General features: G+C 42.8%; 1 protein-coding gene across 2 annotated transcripts in view; it reads right to left on the minus strand.

Moving 5' to 3' along the window:
- The window catches only part of ext1c (exostoses (multiple) 1c), a 75,861-nt gene extending 51,069 nt beyond the window's left edge, over nt 1-24,792 (minus strand). The window contains exons 1-2 of one of the 2 annotated variants that reach the window (XM_070846093.1): nt 24,647-24,792; nt 13,328-14,721 (exon numbers count right to left, since the gene is read on the minus strand). In XM_070846093.1, the coding sequence (XP_070702194.1) occupies nt 13,328-14,274 (947 nt within the window). In that variant the 5' untranslated portion in view covers nt 14,275-14,721; nt 24,647-24,792. Of the gene's footprint in view, nt 1-13,327; nt 14,722-23,596; nt 23,692-24,646 lie in introns of those variants that run through there. The other variant, XM_070846095.1, reaches the window with a different exon arrangement.
- Between the last annotated feature and the right edge of the window lie 447 nt (nt 24,793-25,239).

Here is a 25,239-nt window from a genome sequence, read left to right on the forward strand (position 1 = left end):
TGAAGTGTCTCGTGAACTATTAGATGGATTGCCATGAAATTCAAAGCACTGCTGGGCCTCACAGAGCTGTTAGCATGGCTGTAGACTGCCGTCTTTAATTGAATCTGTTAAACTGTATTACATTTTAGACATCTGACTATGTTTTTTCCCTATCTTACCCTGACATATCTGCTTGATGAGGAATGGAGATGCACACAGATGGCTATATCATTAATAGCATGGGACAGCACAATGGCAGCCATTGAACTTAATATGCTTAATGGTGTGCATAATGTAAAGGAAATGAGGACTGAAATAAGCGGCGGAGTCAGGACCTGCTGTAGTGTGAAGGAGCTCAGTGTGCCGAGGTTTTAATCTAGAGAAGAGACTTTTAGGTTGAGCAGGCGGAGGCAACACAAAGCCCATTTTTCACACGACACACAGACCTGACAAAGTGTGTGTATATTCGGCGCAGTGCCATTTGGAAGAAGGCTGTTTTGTAGTGTGCTGTAGGTGAGTGTTGGGTGTTGTAGGCCATCTGACAAGAAGTGCAGCAGGCCATACATCATACAGTCTGAAGTGTGACTGTGGCTTGTAGGGTTTGTGTCTATGGTGCACTTTCTGAGAGACTACAACGCAAAAGACATTTTGAGAGCAGGAAAGAAGGGGAAGTTTTGACTCCCTCTTTCTCTCTCTACTTGTTTCTCATTCATCAAAGGTGATGAGGAGGGAGACAGGCGAGAGGTACAGAGCAGTCCCAGCACGGCTATCATTAAATAAGAGCTCAACACCGGAACTCATGAGTAATTCATGATCTTCTACACATTCTTCATTTGCTAGGTAGCAGAATAAAAGCTCTTATCTGGGGCACACACACCGTATTGTCTGCTGTTGGGCTTGGCAACAGTAAACACACACATGCACGCTCTTTCCACCTTGTGATGACATTGCAAAAGAAGGAGGAAAACAGGTGAGGCTCCTAAAAAACTTAATTACTTCTCTCACTCTGCCACGCACTTTAATAAAACTACAAAGGAGAAGAAATATGAGACAGATTTGAACATTTTTAATATCTACTTTGCACAGTCTAGGCAGTGGTTTTCACCCTTTTTTCTAAGAAACGATGTTGGACAAAGAGGTGTGGACAAACAGCACAATACACAAAACCTCTCTGATATGACACAAATCAGGAGATTAAGAGAAACTGTGTGCACCACTTGTGCACAGGACGCTACAACAAGTTCCCTTTCCAAGCTGCTCACTTACTCGTTTGAAAAAGTACCCGGTGTACTCCTTTAATACGAGAGTAAGAAGTACGATAAGTCCTCCTCAGATAATTGCATGAAACACAGGTCAGGTTCCAACAAAGTCTCTGAACAATCTGTTATCCTCCACTAATGCCTTCTCAAACACCTGAAGTGACAAGGAAGTGGAGCAGAACTATTTGCTCAAATGTGAGTGAGAAAGCAGAAGACAGCCTGTACGTGAGCTGCCAGGTCAAACAGATAGTGAAGAGGCACACCATGAACTGCGAAGAGAAACACATACTTAGGCAAATGAAATGAAATATAGATTGATGTTCTTTGCCTCCCACATGAGAAGACACACACAATTATTACGCAAGCGCTGCTACAAATACTTCAATAAATGCATGGATGATAAATGAGTGAAATAATTAAGGAATATACATGAAGGGTTATGAAATAGCTTGCATTAAAAATACTAGAGATTTCTGAGATGCGCTCTCATCCAAATCCCAGTTTAACCCCAATACCCCACTGTGTTATTAAAACACGGGGTACATGGGTAATTTTAATGCTGATAGTGCAGCATACATTAGTGAGTCCTTTGAACCCTCCAGTGGTCGGGATTATCAGTGTGTATCAGTCATTCATCTGCAAGACCGACCAATCAGAGTGCTTCATTCTACATCAAAGAGGGGGAAGAAAAAGAAGCCGTTATTAAAAAGCCTTTTCATCTTATTGCAAACTTACACTACACAATGTTTTCTGACCTAATTTTACACCATATATATCAGGCAATTTAAGGGTCCTGTGAAGAAATGCATGAAAAAAAAAATCTCAGAATGCGTTTGGGACAGCCTAATTGAGGCAGAATCTGGTCTGAATGCTGTTTGTCTGTAAGTAATGATTTGGCTGCTGGCTTCTTCTTCAAATTAATAGTTTGAACTTCTAAATCCCAACAGTGTCAGCATATCTTTTGTCTTTCTGGTAAGGTTGATTGTCTTTTAAAGCACGTTTTTAAAAAGTTAATTAGCCATAAACAAATGTGCCTTCCACTTTTCCTTCCTATAGTCATTATCCTTTTTCCCTTGATATAGAAAAAACTTCTTTATCGGAGAGATATTACTAATCTCTCATCTTCTTCACCTCCATAATCACTAAATAATAATAATACCTCTCGCAGCATGTGGCGGAGAGGTCAAAGGTCAAATACATGCTTTCAAAAACCAGTAAACAAGGGAAATCCAGGCCACTCGGCCGAGGTTGGGCTCCTTAACTGCATAAGGAATGAGAAATGTCTCCCTCCATGTTTCGCTTTCTCTCTCTCCCAACTGCATTGTCATTGTCAAAGCCTTTACGCTCCAGTTGGCCTGGACAAAAGCAAGCAAGGTCGCCGGAGGCTTTTCCTGCTATGATCGCTGTGGTGTTAGCTGGGGTTGATAAAGGGCCCATTACGGGGCTGAATGGGCACCCATTAAGAGGACATCCACACTAGTGAGGGAGCCCCGGGGCCAAACGGCCTTCGTTAAGAAACCTGATAGGCACCTGACAGACTGGAGCTGCCCACCCGATGTATACTGGAGTTTAAAAAGAGAAAACAAAGCTGAGGTCATTGGGGAACGAGGAGCCGATAATGAAAAATGAATGCTTGAAACTTGTGTCACTAACAAGCAGTGGCTAAATCGGCAAATTATCTCTGCATTGGATATTCCCTTGTAGTCTGTAAATAGAACAGCGCACCCTTATCCAAACCTCAAACACCCGTACAGGGTGACAGAATGCCTGAACAACTGTTTATAGCGTAAGGTCTTTGAAATAATTAAGCACTTCTTACCAAAATGTTTAATTCTTTTGTCCATCAAGTGTGAATCACTACAGAAGTGTTGGTGTAAAACGTCAAAAAAAGCCTCACTGAAAACAATCCATCAAAGTTAGCTCATAACTTTCCACTGATGTGACAAAAACGCAACGAACGCACCTGACAAAAGGTTCTCAAAATCTTCACAAAAATATGCCTAAATCTGGAAAGTACAGAACATCCAGACCCTGATAAACTGGCAAGTGTTAAAAGTACTCCCTGCGTGTTTTCTTTATATTCCCCATTAAACCCACAGTATGCATGTGAGAATGTGTCCAAATCCAACCTGAATATGTCAAGCCCATCAGACTGGGTCAGGTTGCAGGCATCATTTTCAGAATTAATACTCTCATAACATCACAGACCAGATTTGAGCTACTTGCAACTTCTCCATCAACAACTATATGCACCTATCAGCCAGAATCAAGCACTAGAAAGAGAAAGAAGAGAATTGGGCTTCTAGGGTTTTAGAGTAGGTTATTCTTTTCTGCAAACACTGAGCACATGAAAGTTAAATTCTACATGTGTCTGAATGGTTTCTGTATCTAATGTGATCCCTAAAATGAGACTGAGTTGTGTAAAAATGCAGATATCATTTGCAAACAGGCAGAAGTCTCCAAGCTATGCTGTCTGCATGTTATTCCATTTGGCTTTAGTTAACCTTCCAATCTGCATTATTCCTGGTGAAGATGTAATACTCGCACATATAGCCATAACTACTTTCATAACTTTAAGCCAAATCTCTCACATTATCACGCGAGGCGCGGAGCCCCTACTGTAAATGTACAGCGCCACTAATATAGTCTACCTGGATTAAATAGATCTTGAAATCCTTTGAAATAAATTGAGGTCACGCCTGTCAGGATTTTTCACTAGCCAAGGTTTGTGCCTGTGTGACCTGTGAGCTACTATTGCTTCCAAACCCCCCGAGACGATCAGTCAAAAATAGATGTATTTTTAAATGTTCACTGTTTTCGCATATGTCTGTAATAAGTGACTGTGAGGTCAACCACCAGACAGAGGATATTACAGGTAAGGTGATCTCCTCTGCAGCAGCTGGACTGTATTAGCTGCACAATATGACTAGGTTTTATGATTTTTAGGATAGATCCACAAATGAAGGTAGGTATGTTGCCTCCACTAACAAATCATGCATTAAAAGGTCCACTATGTTGGGTTTTTCAGTTAAAACATTAAAAAAATGTACTAAAAATGTCAACAGAACATGAAAAAATAACAGTATTGACGTTACATCAAAGATTTCTATGTGTTGTGTTAAAGAGATATCCACTGAAGTTAGCATGCTAACCAGCTAGTCCCGGCACATTGTTGTAAAGCTGTTAATAAACATATTTTCATTCAGATCCACTGCAGCCCTTCCCCAAAAGGTAAGTAGTCCAATGGTCCAATCAGTCGAAGGGATTTTTCACAAACTCGACACCTAAAAGTTGTTATTATCAATGGTTTACAACTAAAATATAAAATAAAAAATATAAAAATATAAAGCTATAAAGCTAGAATGGTTTGTGTAATGGTGATAAATCCCCTTAAGAAATCGATCAGCTGTGCGGCTTATAGTGGCAACATGTTTGAGCCAGTGGTCAAGACTCAAGATTTGCCACTTTTTATAGAGTGGATTAGAAGAAACCTAGTTTGGTGTGAGACACGCACGCATGAGACCTTTCCTCTCCTAACCTTTCGCATGTTGTCCGGCTCATCAAGATATGCATGAAGGATGAGCGGCGGGGGGATGGGATGGGAAACGCGATGTCAGAGCTGGAATGCATTGATTAGCAAGTAAGAGCAAAGAGGGGACTGTTCGCCAGTGTTTGTGCGCACGCATGTGTGCATTCATGTGGACCAAGCGAAGACAATGGCGTGTTCGAAAATTGTGTCCAACACTACAGACAAAGCTGTGCTGTCAAAAAAAGTTCCCCTTTGTGGAGAAGCATGGTTTGCTGATAAATTATGAATACCAGAGCTCAGAATATATGGTAGGAGGATTGTAGTTAACTGTAGGGAGACTCTGTACAGTAGTGTGTGAAGAAAAGTGAGAGGAGGAGTGAGAGGAGGGGATGAAAGTTATGGGGTAGTGCAGAGGATACACACTAAAAAGGTGGGACAGAGACAGAGTAACTGCTGCACAATCCTTATATGTGCATGTGTGCGTGCACCCACATTGCTCCCACACTGCAATTAGATCTGCAGTTGTTTGTAATGCAGGAATTAAAATTTAGACTTTCTAAATGGGAGTGAAGCCTGGGTGTGGCAGATGTGTGTGTCTGATCTAGTTTCTGTATGAAAAACATCGCTGAAGTTTTCCAGAGCTTGAACAGCACAAAGCCGCTGAGACCTTGATTGCCTCATGTCGTGGTTTGGCTCCGGTGCCACTGGTTTCGCCAGTGTGACTTGTAAGCAACGAGCTTTTGTTGAATTGAACGCCCTCAGATCAGATAGATCAGGCAAATTATAACCTATTTTGAAAACTGGATTTGCGAGCCTGACCAGAAAACTCAAACTGAAATAGCGGCGTTTGGGATGTGGGAGGCCACCAATATGACTCAAGTGACTGAAGAGAACAATGAGGGGATGAAGATTTGCACACAAACGTTAAATGAAAAATGACAAGCGAGTTGTGAGTGGCTCATGTTTGACCGAGAACACAGCATTTCATTTTTTTTTTTTTTTTTACAAGACTAAGGAATGATGGAAGCTGGGTTTTTTTTCTGCCTTTCAGATGAGCAGTCTGGGGAGCTGCAGCAGAGGACTCTCAGAGAGCGCAAACCTCCGCCAACACTGAGCACTCATCCAAGTAAATGTTACAGCCAAAGACACCATTCCCTTCAGTGCAAGTGAAGCTGAAATTGATTTTGTGACCTTGAAAACATGCCTTTTGGAATTGAGATCAAGTGCCTCCCCCTCTCATAGTTCCTGCGAAAACATTATAATCATCTAAACACTGGAATTTCAGATAGCAGTGCATGTTATGATAGTCCGACATGGCTTATGGCTCATAAAATGGCTCGGCAGCATAACACTGTGGTCTGGATGTATTAAAATGATAAAAAATGAATCATCGACAGTAATGAAGATTATAAAATGCATCAAGTTATATTCCCTTAACTCCTGTGACCCTACTAAATAAAAACTGTTTCAGTTTCAACTAGTAACCGAGTAGTAGATTAAAATCAACAAGTTTTATTTACAACATGACGCTTTTTCATCTTTTAAACCTTTTTTTCGCCACTTTTTCTAAACACAACACTCACATGTTACCTGGGTATGAAGTTGATATGGTGAACTTATTAGCACGCAGTCTAACATTCATCCAGAGGATGCGGAGCAACATTAACATTGATTTAGAGTCGTGTTTCTGGCCAACTGAAGAATGCAAGTCTAATATTTACTCTGCTGTTGGCTCTGGTCTGCTGTCGACCGACTAAGTTCGCCAGCTTGCTTGCTGGCTGAAATTGCTGTGGTTGAAATTGACGTTGATGAGGAGAGTGCATCAAGACATTAAAGTTTTGCGCCATAAAAAGAGAATTCTCTGCGGGTTCATCACTGAGTGACTCCCTCCATATTAAATTCTGTCATTTGATCCATCGTTAATATGAAAATATTGATCATAGCGGCTTTAAAGTACAACAAAATCAATCAGCTGCATTGGCTACTGATAAAACAAGTCCATGTCGAGCCCTGTGTGCAACCTTTGCTGCACCGTCGAGGCACTATGTGATATTATAAATATATTTGACCAGACTTCACAAAAGCGTAGCGGTTGAAGACTGATGTGTGGGATTAGAAAGATATGAGCTGGAGCTGGAGAAGAGGAAAAGAGCGGAGGATGGAATGAGCAAGTGCCAGAGAATCACAAGGCTGCCTCTCATTTCCAAGTATTCTAAACAGAGACAGCAGAGACGGGCAACACAAAACCACACACATACACACACACACAAACACACACACACACACACAAACACACGCTCAGACCACAGCATCTTCAGAGGTACAATTTCACAGGCCCTAATTACAGTGCGCTGCGGCGGCGCTTATTTGGTTTGCCAAAATCTCAAATCGCGCACACTCTTCACGTTTACAGATCCGGACGTGCACAGATACAGCTGTGCACGTACACACCCACATATCAATTTAAATTGTGCATGTGTGGAAGCCATAACTACACAACAATGGGAGGCCTTTTTATGTCTCCCAGAAGATATCAATGACAGTTTTCCTTTCCAATGCTAATTCGGTTTCACGCACCATATTGAAATCTTTCATAGGACAGCGTTTACTGCATCAAATTCTGCAAAAATTCCTGTTCAAATTACATATGCATGAGAGCAATGCTGAAGCATTTCCCTCTAACTTTTACTGTAGCCAATATACTGCTAAATCGCTCTCTCTTGCAGTCCTCCAGTTGCGTTTTTTTTTTTCTTTATTAGTATGCTGCATTCGTCCCGAACTGCTACCCAGGTTTTAAAGTCTGATTGCTCGCTCTTTCTCATTCAACAACCTTGAGTTCCGTCAAGGAGGGTCATGAATAATGACCCATCGGTTTCCAACACCAGCCCTTACACACTGAGACCAAAGCCATTTAAGACAAACAGAGAGGTACGGCGTTTCTCCATTATACATCCTCTCTGTCACTTCAAACTCCGTTCACGCCGTTCCTGTCCATCCCGGTTCGCCGTCAGGGACACACACACACTCACACACACACACACACACTTGGTTTTAGTTAATGTGAAAGCAACCTGTGAACTTTGTGCTTTCTGGTGTAGCTTTTGTATCTCCTAAACATCCCTCTCTTTCTTCCTCCCCCCTCTGTTTTTCACACTCTTGCTCATTTACATTCACTGTACAATGCACGTTTCTCTTCCCTTTCTTAGAGAATTCTCTAAAGTGAGGGAAACTAGGCCATTAGGCTGCAGCACAGCTTCTCCCTTGCTTCAAGTATCCCCTCTCTTCCAATCCCTCTTCCTCTGCTCTGTCTTTCTCTCCCACTTTGTCACCCTCCCTCCTGCCCCGTCTCATTCTCGCTTTCGCCTCGAGTCGCCTGAGGTATCTCACAGTCTTTTTCCAATTTTTTGTAATCTTTATCACATGACATTCTCCTTTTCTTCCTTTCTGTCTTGCTGCTCTTATTGCCTTGGGTACCACAGTGTCCTACCTCCAACTTGTCTCTTTGCTACTTCGTTATGTTTTCTCTCCTATCATCCATAATCCATGCGCACACACACATATGCACACACGCAAACTTACACACCGATTCAATAGACCAGAAAAGTATTTCCAGGCACCTTCTGTTCCTATTCAGATTTCTTTTTTCCCCATGGCAGATTTTAATAGGATTTTTGGGTACCATTTACCAATCATTCTGTTCTTTAAAAGAGGAAAATTATGTTAATAGAAATGGTAGGGGCAAAGGTATTTAAACTTAATCTGTTTTTGAAAACTATTTTGCTAATAACCATAGAGATATGATCATTGTTTCATAGGCCAACACAATGTTCATTATGCAGCTATTCAGCAGTGTAGTAAAAAGAAAGCACATATATAACATAAGTACTTGAGGAGAGTAGGATGTTTTACACTGCTGTCTTTAGTCGTGACTGGCAGAGTGATGCAGTTTAACACTGCACTAGTCTTACTGTCCAGTCAAACTGCGGCCAGACCTGCATTAAGAAACACAAGGGGCTGCAGTGGCATGGACGGGCCGCTTCAGTTACCAGACACACAGTGAAATACAATCCAGGAAGGTCAGCTTGAGTAATAGATCCATGAGTTTGGAGACACCAGAACACCTCACAGTGGTCTATAATGAGAAGTTGTACCGTACCACAATGGCATGTAAACAGGATTTTATAACGCTGGAAAGTTACGACTACGACAATCACTTTAATCTCCAGTGTGGCAATCAGCAGTAAATAAGCCGCCATCATCTACCAGGAATGTGCACACGCTCATATTTGATTAGCAAAAGGTTCATCTTGTTGGATGATGTCGCAGCAAAAGTTGAGCCAGGTTCAACATTTTGCTGGTGTTTTTCTTGCTACACTCTCATTGAAATGAATGAGTATTGATTAGTTGATCTACAGAAAATCCTTCTGAAACTATTTTGATCATGGACTATTTGTCTGAGTCATTTATCGGTTAATCTGCTTCTCCAGCGCGAGGATTTGCTGCTTTTCTCGGTTTGATATCACCGTAACGATCTATTGATTAAAAGGAAAAATGATCAACAGACTAATTTATAATGAAAATAACCATTAGTTACAGATGGAACATGACTGGAGGAGCTGTGTTTTTTCACACAGTGCTGCAGTATCACAGTGTCTCCTGTAATGGGGTATAGAACAATATATTTACAGAGAGTACAACCTTAAACTCAATTATTATCACTACTGTTATTTTATGCCATTCTCTATATTTTTTTTAATCTAAAAGTAAAAAATAAAAGTTCACTGTAAAAAAAACAATAAAAACCGTTTGTTATCTTTGGAGATATTCACTTTACAGCCCCATTCATTTCCTCATTTGTCTAACGCAGGGTGTGGGATGTTAAGGTTTTTATTTCTGCAGAAAAATGATGTCACAACGGTGTATTGATCTGTCCATCTAAGCCCCCCCACCCCCCCTCCCCCTCCTCCTGTTCCTCGTCCTGCCCTTTGTCCGTTGGTTGCCGTCTTGTCCAGGTCCCTCAGGGCTAATCTGTTGGTGTACCAGATGCATGCGCTCATTAACCTGATGCCACCTCCTAAGAGCCTCCGTGACTGTGACACAGTCTCTCACACACACAAACAATCTCGTGCATACATAGCAGAGACGGTCACACGCTCGAAGACACATGCTCGTCTGGTGGCATGGACTGTCATTGTTAGAAGACTGGCTTTTCAGATGCAGGATTTTTTGAAAAAAAAAAAAAAAAAAGGAGACAGAAGCGTGAAAGAGAATCATAAAAAGCCTGAGCAGCAGACAGATGGAGAGTCCAGGGTGTGCTTCTACCTGGCCTGAACTTGGTTTTCAGACATAAACCTTGCTCATGCAGTTTGTTTATTGTTCTCTTCTCTTTTTCTTTCATTCATTTGGAATCCTAGGTCTCAAACGTTCTTATGCTCTCCCCTCTAAAATCCCCTTCTGAAATCCCCTTCTCCTCTCCCTAAACGCAGATACAAAGGATGCAAAAAGTGGATACCCACCCCAAAACACACACACACACACACAATTACCTACTTCACACCTCTCTCTCCACAGCTAAAAGCCTGGAGTTTCCAAAGAAAGACACTTCATACAAAAGGAGAGAGGGGGGGAAAAAAATCATCCAGCTTTTTGTGTTTTTCTTACAAACGGCAGCTGTCTCTCACATTGCCTCTCCCATTCACACCCTTACACCCTCAGAGCCGTTGGACTATCCAAATCTACCGCAAAATACTACACGGGACCTCCCCATCCCACACAACCCCTGCCCACCCGGGTGTCTGAGTAGTGGGCTGTGTGGAATAAATGAGCTCATTCATACAGTGCCGAACAGCTCCATCCCTTTCGCTGCCCGGCCCAATGTAAACAAGCCTAGGGTAGCTTGTTATAGGCCGCAGCAGCTTGAAGTGTGCTCGGATCTGAACCACCATCTAACTGCTGATCCCAGTAAGGGATATTTGAAAAGTCACATTGTATGGTATGAAAAATTTGCTTTGAGCATTCATTCGATGGCACCTGAAAACAACTTCCACCTCCCAGGGGCTCAGATTTAAGTTGGGGTTTAGCAGTTTGCTTCTCTCATGCCAGAAAAGTTCAGTCGGCACGACAGAGACACTTTAGTGATGGAGATGCAGTTTGAAAAATAGTAAACTGTACAGGACTATATCGAAAAAGAAGTAATCTTTTCTCACTAACTAAAGTTTTACACATTTCAAGTAAAGTCAATCAAATCCATTAATTCTTTACATCACTTTTCAAGCAAAAATGCCATTTGATGGGCTCAGCTTGGCTTCACAAATCTGAGAATTTATTGCTTTTTCTTAGTTGTACAATATAAGAAACTAATATTTATTGGTTTTTGACAGTTGGTCAGACCAAAAGAAGAAAAAACAAAAGAATTAACTGTTTGAATTGTCACCTCAGGCTCTGAAAGTCATGGATGGATATTTTTTAAATTATTTTCTGCCTTAGCGTTCACTTAAATTAAAATATCTATAATTTAGTTAGCTAGCAGGTGCAAAATCCGCCAATGTAAAGTGCGAATTACTCCGCAAAAGAGTTTTTTGGAGGTCTGCAGACTGCTACAATGGCCCAAATACGTCTCTTGACTGAACTGTCTGAACTTGTCCCTTTAGCAACCAACTAGTAAGCTGACGGACCGTTTCTAAGTAGTTCTTGTTGCCTAGCACGTTAATGTTTAGAGTAGTTCACTCACTAGCCCAGTGAGAAGTCACAATGCTATCTAGGCGCCTCCTTATTCACAAGGACGTGTGGATGAACAGTGTTGATAGAATTTTTTTGCCTTACAGTCCTGTTCTGTGCGACACTGTGGAGTAAAATGTAGTTTTCAGTTTGGTGGGGCTCAAACTTCTTGTGCTCATTCTTCCTTTATTGTGTCTTTGACTGAAATCTGTCTTCTCCTTCCTGTGAATGTTCTGCATCATCAGACTATCCAGCTCTTGGTATCTGTGTATGAATGGACAGGCACAGACTTTATAATGAGGAGCTCCGTCAGCAGTTCAGAGACTTCTGTTGCAAAGTTTAAGTTAAGCAAGTAAGAGTGAAACAGAGGGGCTGTGTTATAGAATATAGTTACTCCATATCAACGGTCTACGTACTGTGTAGAGTAAAAGAGTATAATGACTTTGCATGAAACTCAATTTCAGCAGTTCTTCTCCTCGGCCGTTAAATCCAACACATTTGAGGCAGCGTTCAAGTTTCCACCACAAAAAAAAGAAAACGATCAACACGGTATCGCGATAAGATAAAAAAGGTTTTTACCAGTTTTGACCTCTAATGTTAATTCCCAGATAATATGAATGACAGTTTTACAACCAAAAGGCTCCTCTTGTAAGTTTTTAGTGCTGGCATCTATTTCCATCTGTTTTTAAATCACTGTCTGAGCTCTAATAAGCCCGTGGGAGAAAAGCACTCAAAGGATGAGCCATGTTTACCAGGCCGCTACTTCAACATGTATTGTTGGCAGATGGGTGTGTTTCCTAAAGCTCGTCTTTATTAACTCAACAGTGGTTCTCACACACTTGAAAAGCCCTCTGTGAAAAGGCCTGTGTAACACATAGGGCTGAAGTGGAAATATAAATTGTATTGTAGAATTCAGTACGTTTTTTTTGTACAAACCATTTTCAAGCGGTGGCAAAAGTCACATATTGAAATTAATTGTTTTTTAATTAAAAAAATCATTGCTCTAAGTATTGCAGATGTTCCTGGAATCTCATTTCACAATGTCTTTTATCCACTCCACCCACCATCTAATCAGTGCTTCAAAATATAATTGAATTTACAGTGGAACTGGCAAGCTTATCTGCAACAATAACAGCAAGAAAAAAAAAAAATGGACAGGCTGATTAAAAAAAAAATAATTATCATTTACACCTTACACCCAGCAGCGGATTATTCGCTGAGGTAATCAGAGATTTTACAAAGTAATTCTTTGTGGTGACCTTTGCTTTGGCTCATTACACAGTGTAGTTTCAGTTGTAATTAATTAGCTCTAGCTGTGTTTATTTCTTTGCCTTATGGTAGTAAACACAAAATGGAAACAACTGTATGTGCAGTTTTTTTTTGAATAGTCTCATTTGTTCATCTACTATACTGTAAGATTCACTTACACTCAAAAGATTGTTATTGCAAGTTGAGCACATTACAACCACTGTTTAGCTTCCAGAAAGGAGTGAGTCTGTGTTTAAAATCTCCGATCTTGGAAGCAACTGCCAAACACCATAAACCCAAAAATTGTACAGCCATATAAGAGACAAAAATAACCAGTGGGACCCCAAAGCTGTCACTGACACCGCTTGTAGAAAACCAGTGACATCTACCAGACCAATAAAACAGCATGTAAAGTTCAAATAAGAAGGCAAACGGAACAACACCAAAGTCTAATTCCTAATAAAAAAAGATTATACTTGACACTCACAGTTTCCTATAAATCCCTGTGTAGCGCCGCACTGACTCACACCTCGCTTTTCATTTTAACGTCAACTCATTGCTACCCTCCCATCTGGCCATGTGACCCCTCTCTTACCTCTCATATTCCAGGTTGTCATGGTCACAGCGGGCGTCTTTGTGCTTCTCCCAGTCCTTCCCGTGGCGGCACGTCGTCAGCGACACAATGTCCTTTCCATTGTGGATGTGATGAAGTGCGTTTCTGGTGTCTGAGCCGATGCCCGTCAGGTAACGCTTCCCTTTGAACATCAGCAGGTACTTTCTTCGTGGCGGTATGGTGTTCCTCACCAGCCAGCCCCGCTCTCCACCCTTCTGCGGGTGATCCTTTGAGAACAGCGGGATGGAGACGTCAAAGCCTGGCCTGAAATGTTCTGTGTTGAGGCTGGCTTTGGCTAGGATGGCCTGGCCGATGTTGAAGCCCAGGTCCTCTGTGTAGTTCGGCCAGGTGCCTGAGTACAGGTTGAAGATCAGGTGGTTCCGCCCGTCATTCCACAACGGGTAACCACGGATACGTTCATCCACGTTGGGCACAAATTGTCCTGACAGCTGGTCCCGATCTAAGGTGTCTATCCCGAGCACGAACAGACATGCTTCACGGGGGTCAGATGTGTAATAGCGAGACTCACCTATAGACGTCAGGATCTTCCTGTAGCTTTCTGACACACGGTCATTTTTCTCTGATGGATATATATACACCCTGAACCCTTCCCTTCCTCTACGTCGACACCGGGAGAAGTCAAAACAGGTCTCCATGCGGCAACGACTGTCCTTATAAATGGCGGACCATGCCTGGCGGCGCTGGCGGGGCGACTCGGCCATCCCGGGGTCCGTCTGGAGCTCATCCAGGTGGGCATAGCGGGGCAGGAAGGCCCGGTCGGTCCAGTTGGGCCAGGGGCGCACCACTTCACCCCGCTGGCGTGTCAGCAGCCGGAGCAGACGTAGCTGGACTCCTCCACCCCAGTAAAAGAGGACCAGCCAGCAGCACGCACATAAGCCCAGCAGAACATACTTCTTACGCGCCTGCATGGGGGCCTGTCACGGTCTCTTTTTTTTTCCCACTCTGTCGTCCTCTTTTTTTCTTCTCCTCTGCCCCTCAGCTCTGTAGCCTCACAGGGGCGTGGCACTGATTTGTGATTTCTAACAAGGAGCTTCTAACGGAGGACAATGTGTTAACAAGGACATCACTGCCTCGGAGTGTGGCCCGGTCCACTTTGCCATTTAGTATGACGCAATCTGAGTAACTGACTCCCCTCTCTCAGTCTCTTTCTGCCTTCCCCATTTGCTCTCCACTGTACTCTCAGATGTGTGTGTTAGCCCGTCTCTGCTGTTGCATGCGCTGCTTCTGCTGCTTCTGTGTGCATTTCTTCCGCTGCCCAGCCTGGGTGAGAGTGATGAGGGGTGATTTCTCCGCTCTCAAAGGCCAAGCTTGCTTCCTCATGGTGCCTGGCGCGACTGCAGTCTGCCGGGCCCCTCCTGGGGAGAAGTAAACAAGCAAGAATACAGATCAGTACACAGACAGAGTTGCGGCTCTGTAACCAACACAGAGACATTGTATAGGATTAGCAGTCAAACTGCCTTCTCAAGAGGTGCCATAAGTAACGCTTTTGATATACCAATGGGTATAAGCTTTTATTTGCTTTTCATTTTTGACAGACTTGCAGTATGTAATCTGCAACCCCAATCACATTGAATACACACAAACACAGATATAATCAAAACGGGATTTTAAACTATCAAAATCCCCCTTCAGCTCCAGTGAAAATTGAGAAATGTGCACTCGCAAAATTCCACATTCCTCTGAACAAGATGGATATTTACAGGTTCATGTGTGCTGGGATCACTGTGTTAAAGCTGGAGCAGCAGACAGGACTAGATACTATCATGCTCCTCAAGCTCCAGTTGAACTGAGAGACTGATACAGTTGAGGTGAAGTGGAGGAGAAAATAAGAGAGCATTTAGCATCTGAAATGGAGATTTGGAGACGCAGTGGGAAAACAGAGCCACTTTATGGCTCTGAAACGTCCGTTCACTTTGGAGAGAGTGCTTTGGAGAAGACTTTTTTTTTTTTTTTTTAACATTTACAAACTTGCAACGGTTTTTCAGCCTCATACTTTCTGCCAAACATCCCCCCATAACTCCCCAACATGCTCTGTATACTTGTGTGTGTGTGTGTGGAGAACACCTCACAGTGAAGGGCAGTGTTCATACTGCCAGCTGCCACACAAAGGCAGCTTTCAGGTCTCACCTGGCCGCTCTCTCTCTACCTCTCATTCACATTCCCCATTTCTGCCTCTTCTCCAGCCAAGCAGAAGTGATGCCTGCCTTCTCTGCTTGCAATAAAACAAACAGCGCGCTGGTGATGTGGGTAAACAATGCATCCTCTGATTTCTTCACCAGAAAGGAGCAGAGGAAATTGAGATTTATGTATGAAAACCTCAGATTTAGAGAAATGAAGAAAAACTGTGTTTGTTTTTAGCTTGACCATCACGCCTTTTCAGTTTATCTACCAAGACTGATCTTCAATGGGAGCTCTAAAGTAAAGGACCCTAGAATTTTCTCAATCCACAAATCAGAATTAAATCCTACAACTAAAGATCAAATGCAGAGTTATGACACTTTCACCTCCAACAACTAATTTGTACCTAATCTACGTCTATACACTCCTCCCTATAGAATTACAGTCATTCCATATTTATTCCAGCATCATTGCACCACTGTCTTCTTCACACTCTTTATCATAGTATTTTGCATCTATACTTACATTGTACATAGACCTTAAATGTTTATCTTTTCGCTTAAGTTAAATGTGTGTTTACTTTGTTAACTTTGTTGTTCTTGTCTCCCTTTTTTTCTGTCTATGCGTAAGTAGGCGAGAGCAGTGGAAAAACCGAAGTCAAATTCCTTGTATGTGTTGACATGCTTGGCCAATAAAAAAAAAAAGCTTTATATAATGTGTGTGACTATAGGTGTCCAAAGAGCTTTGTTTAATGGCAGTGGCTGTATGCGTATTGACCGAGGAAAGTGGAGAAAAAAAAAAATCCAATATTTACTCAATCAAATTTTAACATTCTCAGTGCACAGCAAGCTGTACCTTGCTCTTGCTGTGCAACAGGAGGCTTTTCTAAAATGCACAGTCACGAAGCGGACGAACGAGCAAAAAACGGATAATCATGACACAAATCATCTGAGACGTAAAACGAGGGGGCATTTTGAATTCCACACCATCGATGGAATATTTGCTGACTTCGTATAATGCAACTGCCTTGCAGAAATGTTAGCTCGTCAATCGTGCAAAGCACCACAAATGAATCGTTAACTAATGAATCGAGTTTGGGCTACAATGTGGGTTGGGTTCCTAAACATGTTAGTTCAAATTCATTCAAACTTGATTTCTGACTTAGAGTCCCTGTGTGTGATTATAATGCATGACTGTAGTAGAAGGCTCAGAGAATATGAGCCTTTCTGAAAATGAATTCTCACTGTACCAGTGAGTAAACACCACAGCCTGCAGTCTTAACCGCACTTCACCAGATTATTCGTGTTAGTTATTTTGCCTGTGCAGATGTTCGTGGGTGGTTTTTGGCACCTTCCTTGTTTCTACTTCTCCGGCTGCCACTGTAGCAGCCTGAGCAGCAAGCGGTCCAAGTGGGGAAGAAATAGACGCTTGGGATCCCATTACATACCCCTCATCAATAATTCACTCGCTCCTTTAGTTAAGGCATTGATTTTCTTTCCTTTATTTTTTTCGTGCTTTATATCCTGCCACCAACGCACACAATTAGACCTCAATCTTCGTCAGGATACACCCTGTTGAGGGATCTGTGTGAGCTCTGTCCTGGTGATTTGTGGTTGTGGGGATAATTGATAGTGATGGCAAGAAGGTGTAATAGAAAAGTGATGGAGGATATCATTATGATGATGGTAATGATGATGGGCATGAAGAATTTATTCCGTTGCCTTATCTAATCTAATGTCATTGGATGCCATTGCTTTACAAAAAATGTCTACTGGGGATATTTACATTGATTTAAATGCACTGAGGTCTCTATTATTGTTGGAGTAACAATAGAGTTTTCGTGCTTAAGCTGCCATTTTAAAACTTCATTTGACACCCTTTCTTTGATTTAACTCATCAAATAATAGCAGCTCAAAGGTTTAATTTCAAATTATTTCAATACAAGGAGGAATTTCTAAGGCAACAGATTAAAGATTTAGAGGTAGATGGAGGATAGTATGTGAACTGAACATAATCATCAAAGAAAAGATTACAGGACATTAGGGCATGAAACTACCTATTTTTAAATAACTTATAACTTAAAAAAAAACAAAAAAAAAAACATCTGTTCTCTCATCTTACTGCCTGACAGCTCCAGGTGTGCGAAAACCTTACGTGGATCCCCACCATCCTACTTTTGGCTGCAAGAGTCAGCCACATAATGGCAGTTTGTGGCTGTAATTGCAGGAACAATAACAATGCATGTAAGCCAGTGAAACTCTTGGACGTGCCTGGACCTGACCGGGCCTGACAACATCCTTGGAGCTGCAAATGAGCAGGAAGACGCACACGTATGGATGCACACATACACACACACGTAAGTGGCTTTAAGTGGTGAGAGAAGTCCCTCTGCCATGGATCAATGATGGATCATTATGGTTGGGTGACTAGCACTGGAAAAAGCCACAAGGCTCATTGAATAGTGGGGCCTGAAGGTGGAAGGAAAGGGTTCAAGGAAAGGTGAGAGCGGGATTCAAAGCTCTACAATTCCACCCCTCGTCATTTTTGCTCCCATCTATACCTTCGCCCTTCACTCCCTACTTGTCCTGCCTTCAATCATTCCTTCCTTTTATTTTCTCTTGTGCTTTTCCTACTCTACCTAACCTAACTCAAGGGTTTCACACAGAAACAATACAATTTTTCTGCTGTTTTTCCTTTTTCAATTATTCCTACTTTATTCTCAAATGCGGGCTGGGGGAGGTGAGATGAAGTAAGGGGTACTAAACACTTAATCACAGACATGAGCACCCGGCAAGGCCAACAATTCTTTGATCATTCGCTTGCCTTGAGAGCAAAGAAACTTCTAGGAAGGTTCAATTAGAGTGTACTGAGCAAGCAATGAAATTGTGTCAACACTGCAAAGAGAAAAAGTATAATAATGCACACTGCATTAAAATCGGCTAATACAAAGCAGCAGGTAGGTCATGTACCATTAGAGCAGGACAGACCAGTTCCATATGATCACTACAAGGACAGTACACATGATTTAAAGCTCTACTCCTTAATCTTTTCATGAAATCAAACCCTATTTTTGATACTATTTGTGGTCAGCAGGAGCCATTAATGTAATTACAAGCTGTAATTAGCTTTTAATATAGTAGCTGTCATATTAGTTGCAGACTCCGCCAATTCGGCAAAGGATTAAAAGTGCCTTCGCAGGCCCGAGGGATTTGCAGGAAAACAATGCGTGCAAGCAATCCAGATTTACTGTTTTTAATTTTATCTCATGGACATCAGCCTCGCTGTTTTTCACTCTCCAACAGCCTCATCAGAGCTGTTACTACTTACTAACTTACTGTTAATACAAACCCAATGCTCCACATTAAAAGTGTTGTAGGAAAAGGTGTTGCTGTGGTATTAAATCACACTCTCTGTTGCTGCCAGTAACCACGGGTGTCCCCAAATCAACCAGGACTGAATGTACAGGATCACAACTGTACATGACTGAAATTCTTTATTGAATGTTATTTAATTCTGCAGTTGGACTTGAATATGGTCCAATGTGGAGGACATGGGAAGGTTAGTACTTAAAAGGACAGGAAAGGAACAAATCAAGGGGAAGAAAAGGTGAGGATGAAGGATATATAAGTGGTATGGAGGGAGAGAATGACAAGGAGAGGGACAAAATGATCAATATTTCATGAGTGGCAGTTGGACCCAATCCCAACACTTCCTGCATCAATTTCTCACTCCGTGAGGGCCCTAAGGGCTTCCCTCAACTTGTTCTACCTGCTACCTGTTTGGCACAAAACCACACTATTAAGTCATTCAGGAAAACGGAATTGAAGTTTGTCATCCCGCATGTCTCCCTTCAATCGTGTTTACACAGCAGTTTATTCAGCTGAAGTTATCCAGGCTTTGATAGAAAATGAAAACCGAGGTGCTCTGAAATGAATGTCACCAATGATGGCCTTCTGCGGGAAATTCAGCACTTGTGAATTTATGTATTTCTTCCACCAAATGTGATATTTTTTATAGAGAGAATTCTGCCTTTCAGGGACAGATGGGCTATTCTCCTATTTGTTCAATTTGCTGTTTTCTGGCCGCAGTGGCAGCGCTGAGCACAACTGACATTGTAAATGCTCAAAATGAAATCCACTACCATTACAGTCATTCTCCGTGTAGAGCAGTCATTGCCACTGTAAGAGAAGCAGCGGTGGCATCATTATGTCTGAAACGATTTGGGTAGCGACATAGAGCAGGTTGTAAATTGACACTGGATGCCTGGTGAAATAAGATTTCCATTCCTTCCCAAATGATATGGTTAGCTTGTAAAGACAGCCCACCTGAAAGACGGAAGCCTACCAAACACTGACACAAATCCTGTGTGATTATTCTGTACAAATGCTCAGTGTTCAGTGGCAGCAGGCCTTTCACTGACTTTCTGCGGCTGTGTGTGCCCGAGAGTGTGTGTGTGTGTGTGTGTGTGTGTGTGTGTGTGCAAGCATGTGTCTAAAACTATACTTAAACACACATCTGGCATGTGTGTTTTTGCTGGCCTAAAGCTGGCGACGTATTAATTCAGTAAAATGAAGTGTTCTGAAGAAAACACAAATCTTGTGGTGAGGTGAAAGGCTCAGCTGAGCTAAAATTAAAACTCTGCCTCTGTCATTATGGGCCTGAGAGATGCGACAGTGCGCAGAGACCAGAAGGTAGCCGCACTGCGTTGTTTGTGTTACTGCAGTGGTTCCAAATCTTTTTCTCTTGTGACCCCTTAAAAAGGAAGCTGTGTCAACTTCTGACCCCTTAAAGCACGTTGCATGTGCTGGAGGCCACTTACACCAGAGAGTCATTCTCCTTCTCAGTTACTGTTTTATTTTGGAACGGCTTAAAGTTGTAATGCTTAAGATTTCAGTCCTGGTTGATTTGGTGACACCAATGGTTACCATGGTAACACCTAGCATGGCTGATTAACACAGGTCCCAGAATTATGGAAGTACTAAACACTCCTTGAGCTGCTACTTTGCCAGAAATACAATAGAGGGAATGTAACTGCGTTATCTGTTAACAGTGCAGCCAAACAAACTCAAACACATTTTCCCATCACAGCACGAACAACTGAAAACTGATTTCGAGCTGCACATCGTTTTCTAAACATCAGCAGGACACAGTAAAAGGAGTTGGTCACTGTGCTGCCTGTCACATCTTATTCCTGCCTAGCAGCTCGCTGTGGGTGTTGCGTCTTGCTCCATTACTTTCTTGCAAAAATTAAAGCTAATCTGCAGTCAACAAATGCAGGAGAAAAGACAGCTGTTGATTCATAATCAAAGTCACTCCACGTTTTGCCGGCTGAGGTCTTTGATGTGAAGCAGAAGCGGTAGGAAATGTTGCATTTTCATTAGCAGTAACATAATGCACGGTGTGACGAGAGCCAACAGTAAATTGTATAGCTGTTATGAGATAAAATTACGCTGGATTACATTCTGAATTATTTCTTGTGTGAAGGCAACATGGCTGCATAATAGTGAGGTTGCATTTCTATCTCCTTCTGACTGTATCCAACCTGAGTAGGAGTCGCTGAACGTGTGAGGTTTGTCTGAAGTCGCATCAATGTGTCTGTGGCGAACCAAATAAAACCCTGCTGCAGTAAAAAAGTAGGGGCTGTCTCCCCTGACAGACCTGCATTAAAGGCTTACAACCAGGATGTGAATCATGTTCTATTTTCTGTCCTCACCTACTGGCTGCCCTTTGAATGTGAGATGCTCTTTCCAGTCCCACACACCATATGCATGTATAAGTAGACGCATATACGCACCCATATGTGCATTCCTGTCTATGGAGAACAAATGGTGTTTTACTAAATAAAAACTAATCTATCTGTCTACGCACAACTACTGGAGGATTCTTCCATAAGCTCCACCACCACTGAACCATAATGTGACAAACTTAATCAAGTGCTGGTCCATTTATGAAGACGTTTTCATAATGTGGATAACAGCCCGTTTTTTTTTCCACCTTAATAAAACCGTCCTTGCTGACGGACTCTGACACGGTTAATAAGATGTTTACCTCAAGCTGAACGCCCTGCAACGCAACCAGACTCCCAACCGCGCTCACATTCCAAACCCAGCATAATTACGAGCAGGGTTGATTAATTATGTCTCAACAATATGGTGCACTCCAACGCCACAAGGGCTAATTAACAGAATGAACACGATGGGTAGGAACAGTTATTAGGAGGTTCAAGATCACGCTCTGAGTTTCGCAAAAGCCGTTTACAGTCCCCAAAAAATAGATCGAAAACGTGCAGTTCAGGCGGTATCACACAGAGACCAAGATCATAGCTAACACTGGCACACAGCTCCGAGCTTATAAAGTGGAAAAGCCTAGTGAGGACAACGATACAGCGAGTGCAGTGCTCTGTGTTTAGAGTGCTTGGCTGTGCACCTGACAACACACACAGCAGAAACAGCATGTAGTGAAATCCATCTGCCTTATTAACCGGTCCGGCACGCACTGCATCCTACCTACAACTCATCTTATCTCTGCAGCTTTGGCCTGGAGGCATTCCTATCTCAGAGCCCAGATCAGATCAGCCTATAAACAATCTGACCTTGACAACGCGGGGATGATATACGATCTGACCCTGGGATAAAGAAGAAGGGGCGCATTCCAGGTGGGGTTCAATTAGTAGAATATGCCCTGACATCTGGGATTAAAGCAGTGGTTTTTATGGGATGTGATTAAGGATCTTGTGAGGAATATAAATAGATTCCAAGATTTTTCTCGCTCTGAGTGAATTATGCATGACATTAATTGTACGTATAACACTGTACCACATACTAATACTGTATTGTTTTTATTTGCAAGGCCACTCCTTTACCTTCCGGCTCGATTATCATACAAGTTCACGAGAATGCATGATCACTATGCACAGTCACCCATCAGGATCAGCTTTTAAAGACTGCACTGTGATACGCTCAACCTCTTAAACAAACAGCTTTATATACGTATGATTACGGTAATTCCCACCACCACTTACATATGAATACTGTCTGTATTGGCCAACGGTTTGGCAAAACAAGATTTGTGCTTCTCTTAATCACCGGGGAGGGTATTACAGAACCATCAGGAATGCAAAATCCCATTAAAATGGGAGGGTTGCTATAACAATAAAGTCATTTCATAAATCAGATGAAATCCATGTACAGCTTGCCATCGTGATCCGACTTCCCCAGAGAGCTATTTCTCTGCACCCGTGATAATGACAGCATTTTATTTTTTCATCAAAAAAAATAACAAGGGAGTTGTAATTAATTGCTGCAATGAACTCAGACAGCTTTGTTTGTTTCTTGTGGATTCAGAAACACATGGAGCCCTTAGTAGGATGTGAAAGCAGGTAATTTTCTACTCTTTCCTGAGCTATTAACTACTATGTCTTGAGTGCAACAGACACATCCAAGACAAACAGAAAGCCAGAACAAAGCATTTTCTAATTTGGACGGCATTAAGAGTATACAACTGGAGTGTGAGACGGGGGCTTCACGACCACATCCAAGCAAATGGAAATTCCAAAAAGCTCCAGAGAAATACTCAATTTTCATTTTCAGAACTAATCTAATTTAGTGCTGCCTGACTGAGGACTTTAATGGAAAGTCACATCACATTGTATGACATACTTAGTCTAGTGTCCCCTAATTCCCTTTTTCTGTCACCCTCATATGCTCACAATCTCCATCAGCGAATATGTCTGCAATGTGCATGAAGACTTTACATTCAGTTTACTTTAGGGATTGAAGTCTGGTGTTCCTTCCCACCATTTTGCACTCAGAAACAGTGTGACAGCCGAACTAGTGGCAACATTATTTAATATTCTTGGATGGTGGCAGAGTAACGTGCAACCCGCAGCCCATCTGTCCAGTGGGACACACGCAGATCATCTGCCAAAAAGATCTCAGTGTGTGCTGAGGATTTTGCTCGGAGTTGATTTAAGTCTCAAAAAGGACCCAGAGAAAGCACCATTAATGCAGTAGCATTAGAATTAGGCTCCAGACAAACATTAAGGTCCAGAAATGTATTAAATCAGACTGTGGAAAAGCCACAGCGCTGCTCACCAGCACCTATTCAGCCTACCTGCCACAGAATGACACGGAGACCCGTTGCAGGTGGCGGCAGCAGGTTCATCCAGCTCTGAGCAGGGAGGTTCAGACTCTCCGGTGTCCCTCAAGCACAATCACTACAGTTGCGCACTGAACTGTTGAGCGTCCTGCTGTAGCCGCGTTGCCACAGCTCAGTCCGCCGATGACACCAGCTGCAGAGGCTCCAAACACCAACTTCTCCTCCCCGCTCTCGATTTACGAGCCCTGCGATACGGTTAAGTTACGAGGCTGGCATAGCGCAAACATACGCACCGTCCGGGCGCGTCCATAAAAAATAATGTGAGTGTCCCGCCGCCGCCTCGTGTCTGTCCTCCAAATTTCCCAGATCTCCCACCAGTCGTTTCGTCGGGCTCTCCTTTTTTTTTTTTTTTTTTTATCCAGCATGCACCTCTCTCATTCCGAGCACCACGGAGCGCACATCATCGCTCCCTGCTGCTCCAACACTCACCTAGATTTACTGAAACAGGCTGTCTGTCACAGGCTAAATGCTGGCAGTCTAAGCCAGTGGTGAATTAGTGTCCCTGTTGCACTTATAGTGACTTTAGGTTATTGTGACCTTCTGGCATCATTCCATCTCCACGCAATCAGTGCAATATAACAAAAGGTCTTCTAGTTTAGTTTTTTTTTTTGTTGTTGCTGTTGTAAATCGTGAGGGCTAATTCCAATCTCCACATCTGAGCAGCGTGAGTGACAAAGGTGCGCTGAGCGCCACGCAAACAATAAAGCAGGAGCCGATGGCTTCAGCTCAGGCTGTCTGAAGGTGGACACGGAAACACATTTAACAATAGCAACCTGTGCCGAAACCATTCCGTGGGACAATTAAGCATTTCGGTCCACGCTATTTCTATGACCGCGAGCTTGTGCTGGTGATTGATCCACATGAGCCAATCGGTGGATGAGCTAGAACTCTGAATACAGAAAACGCAGCCTGTAGTCTCAGGAGAAACATCAATGTATCCGTTATTACTCAGATGCATCAACAATGAGCTCAGCCTTCTAAACACAGACAGCAGGAATCACCCACTACGGTCCCCGCTGCGCTCCACACTTCTCCCCGACACAGAGCTCGCCCTTACCGGGTGGCGAACCTCGCTCTTCCCCTCTCTGGTAATTTTCCTTTTCACACCACGGCCGGGCATTTGCGAATCAATTCAGCGGGTAAGCGCAGGTCTCCCCCATCGGGATATGAATGATGAATGTGCGTGTTAAATTGTCCATTTTCCATATCCACAACAGTCCACACACGACCCGCCCCCGGGCGGTAGTGATTGGTTCAGAGGCTCCTCGACGTCTTCGTCGCACCGTAAAGAAAAACACACATCTGGATGTGACCCCCGCGCAACTGGAGCGCTTTGGAACCACCGAATTACGCGCAGGAGTTGAAACGACGCGGAGGGGCGTCACGTTTCTCGAGGCTTCTCTCCACGCGGTCCACTGTCTATTGTGTCTCGTGATAGCAATCTTATCACCTTTGCGGAAAGTATGTTTTCACACTAGGCCACCGTGATGATACCGTGCTTTTGTATGACCAACCTGAGAGGATCTTGTAGTTTGAGCACTTGAGGTCTATGAAGTTGTCGGCTACAGGCCACTAGTGACGTTAATAGACCGTGTAAA

This window comes from Pempheris klunzingeri, chromosome 16 (assembly GCF_042242105.1).
Source record: "Pempheris klunzingeri isolate RE-2024b chromosome 16, fPemKlu1.hap1, whole genome shotgun sequence".
Taxonomy (NCBI): domain Eukaryota; kingdom Metazoa; phylum Chordata; class Actinopteri; order Acropomatiformes; family Pempheridae; genus Pempheris; species Pempheris klunzingeri.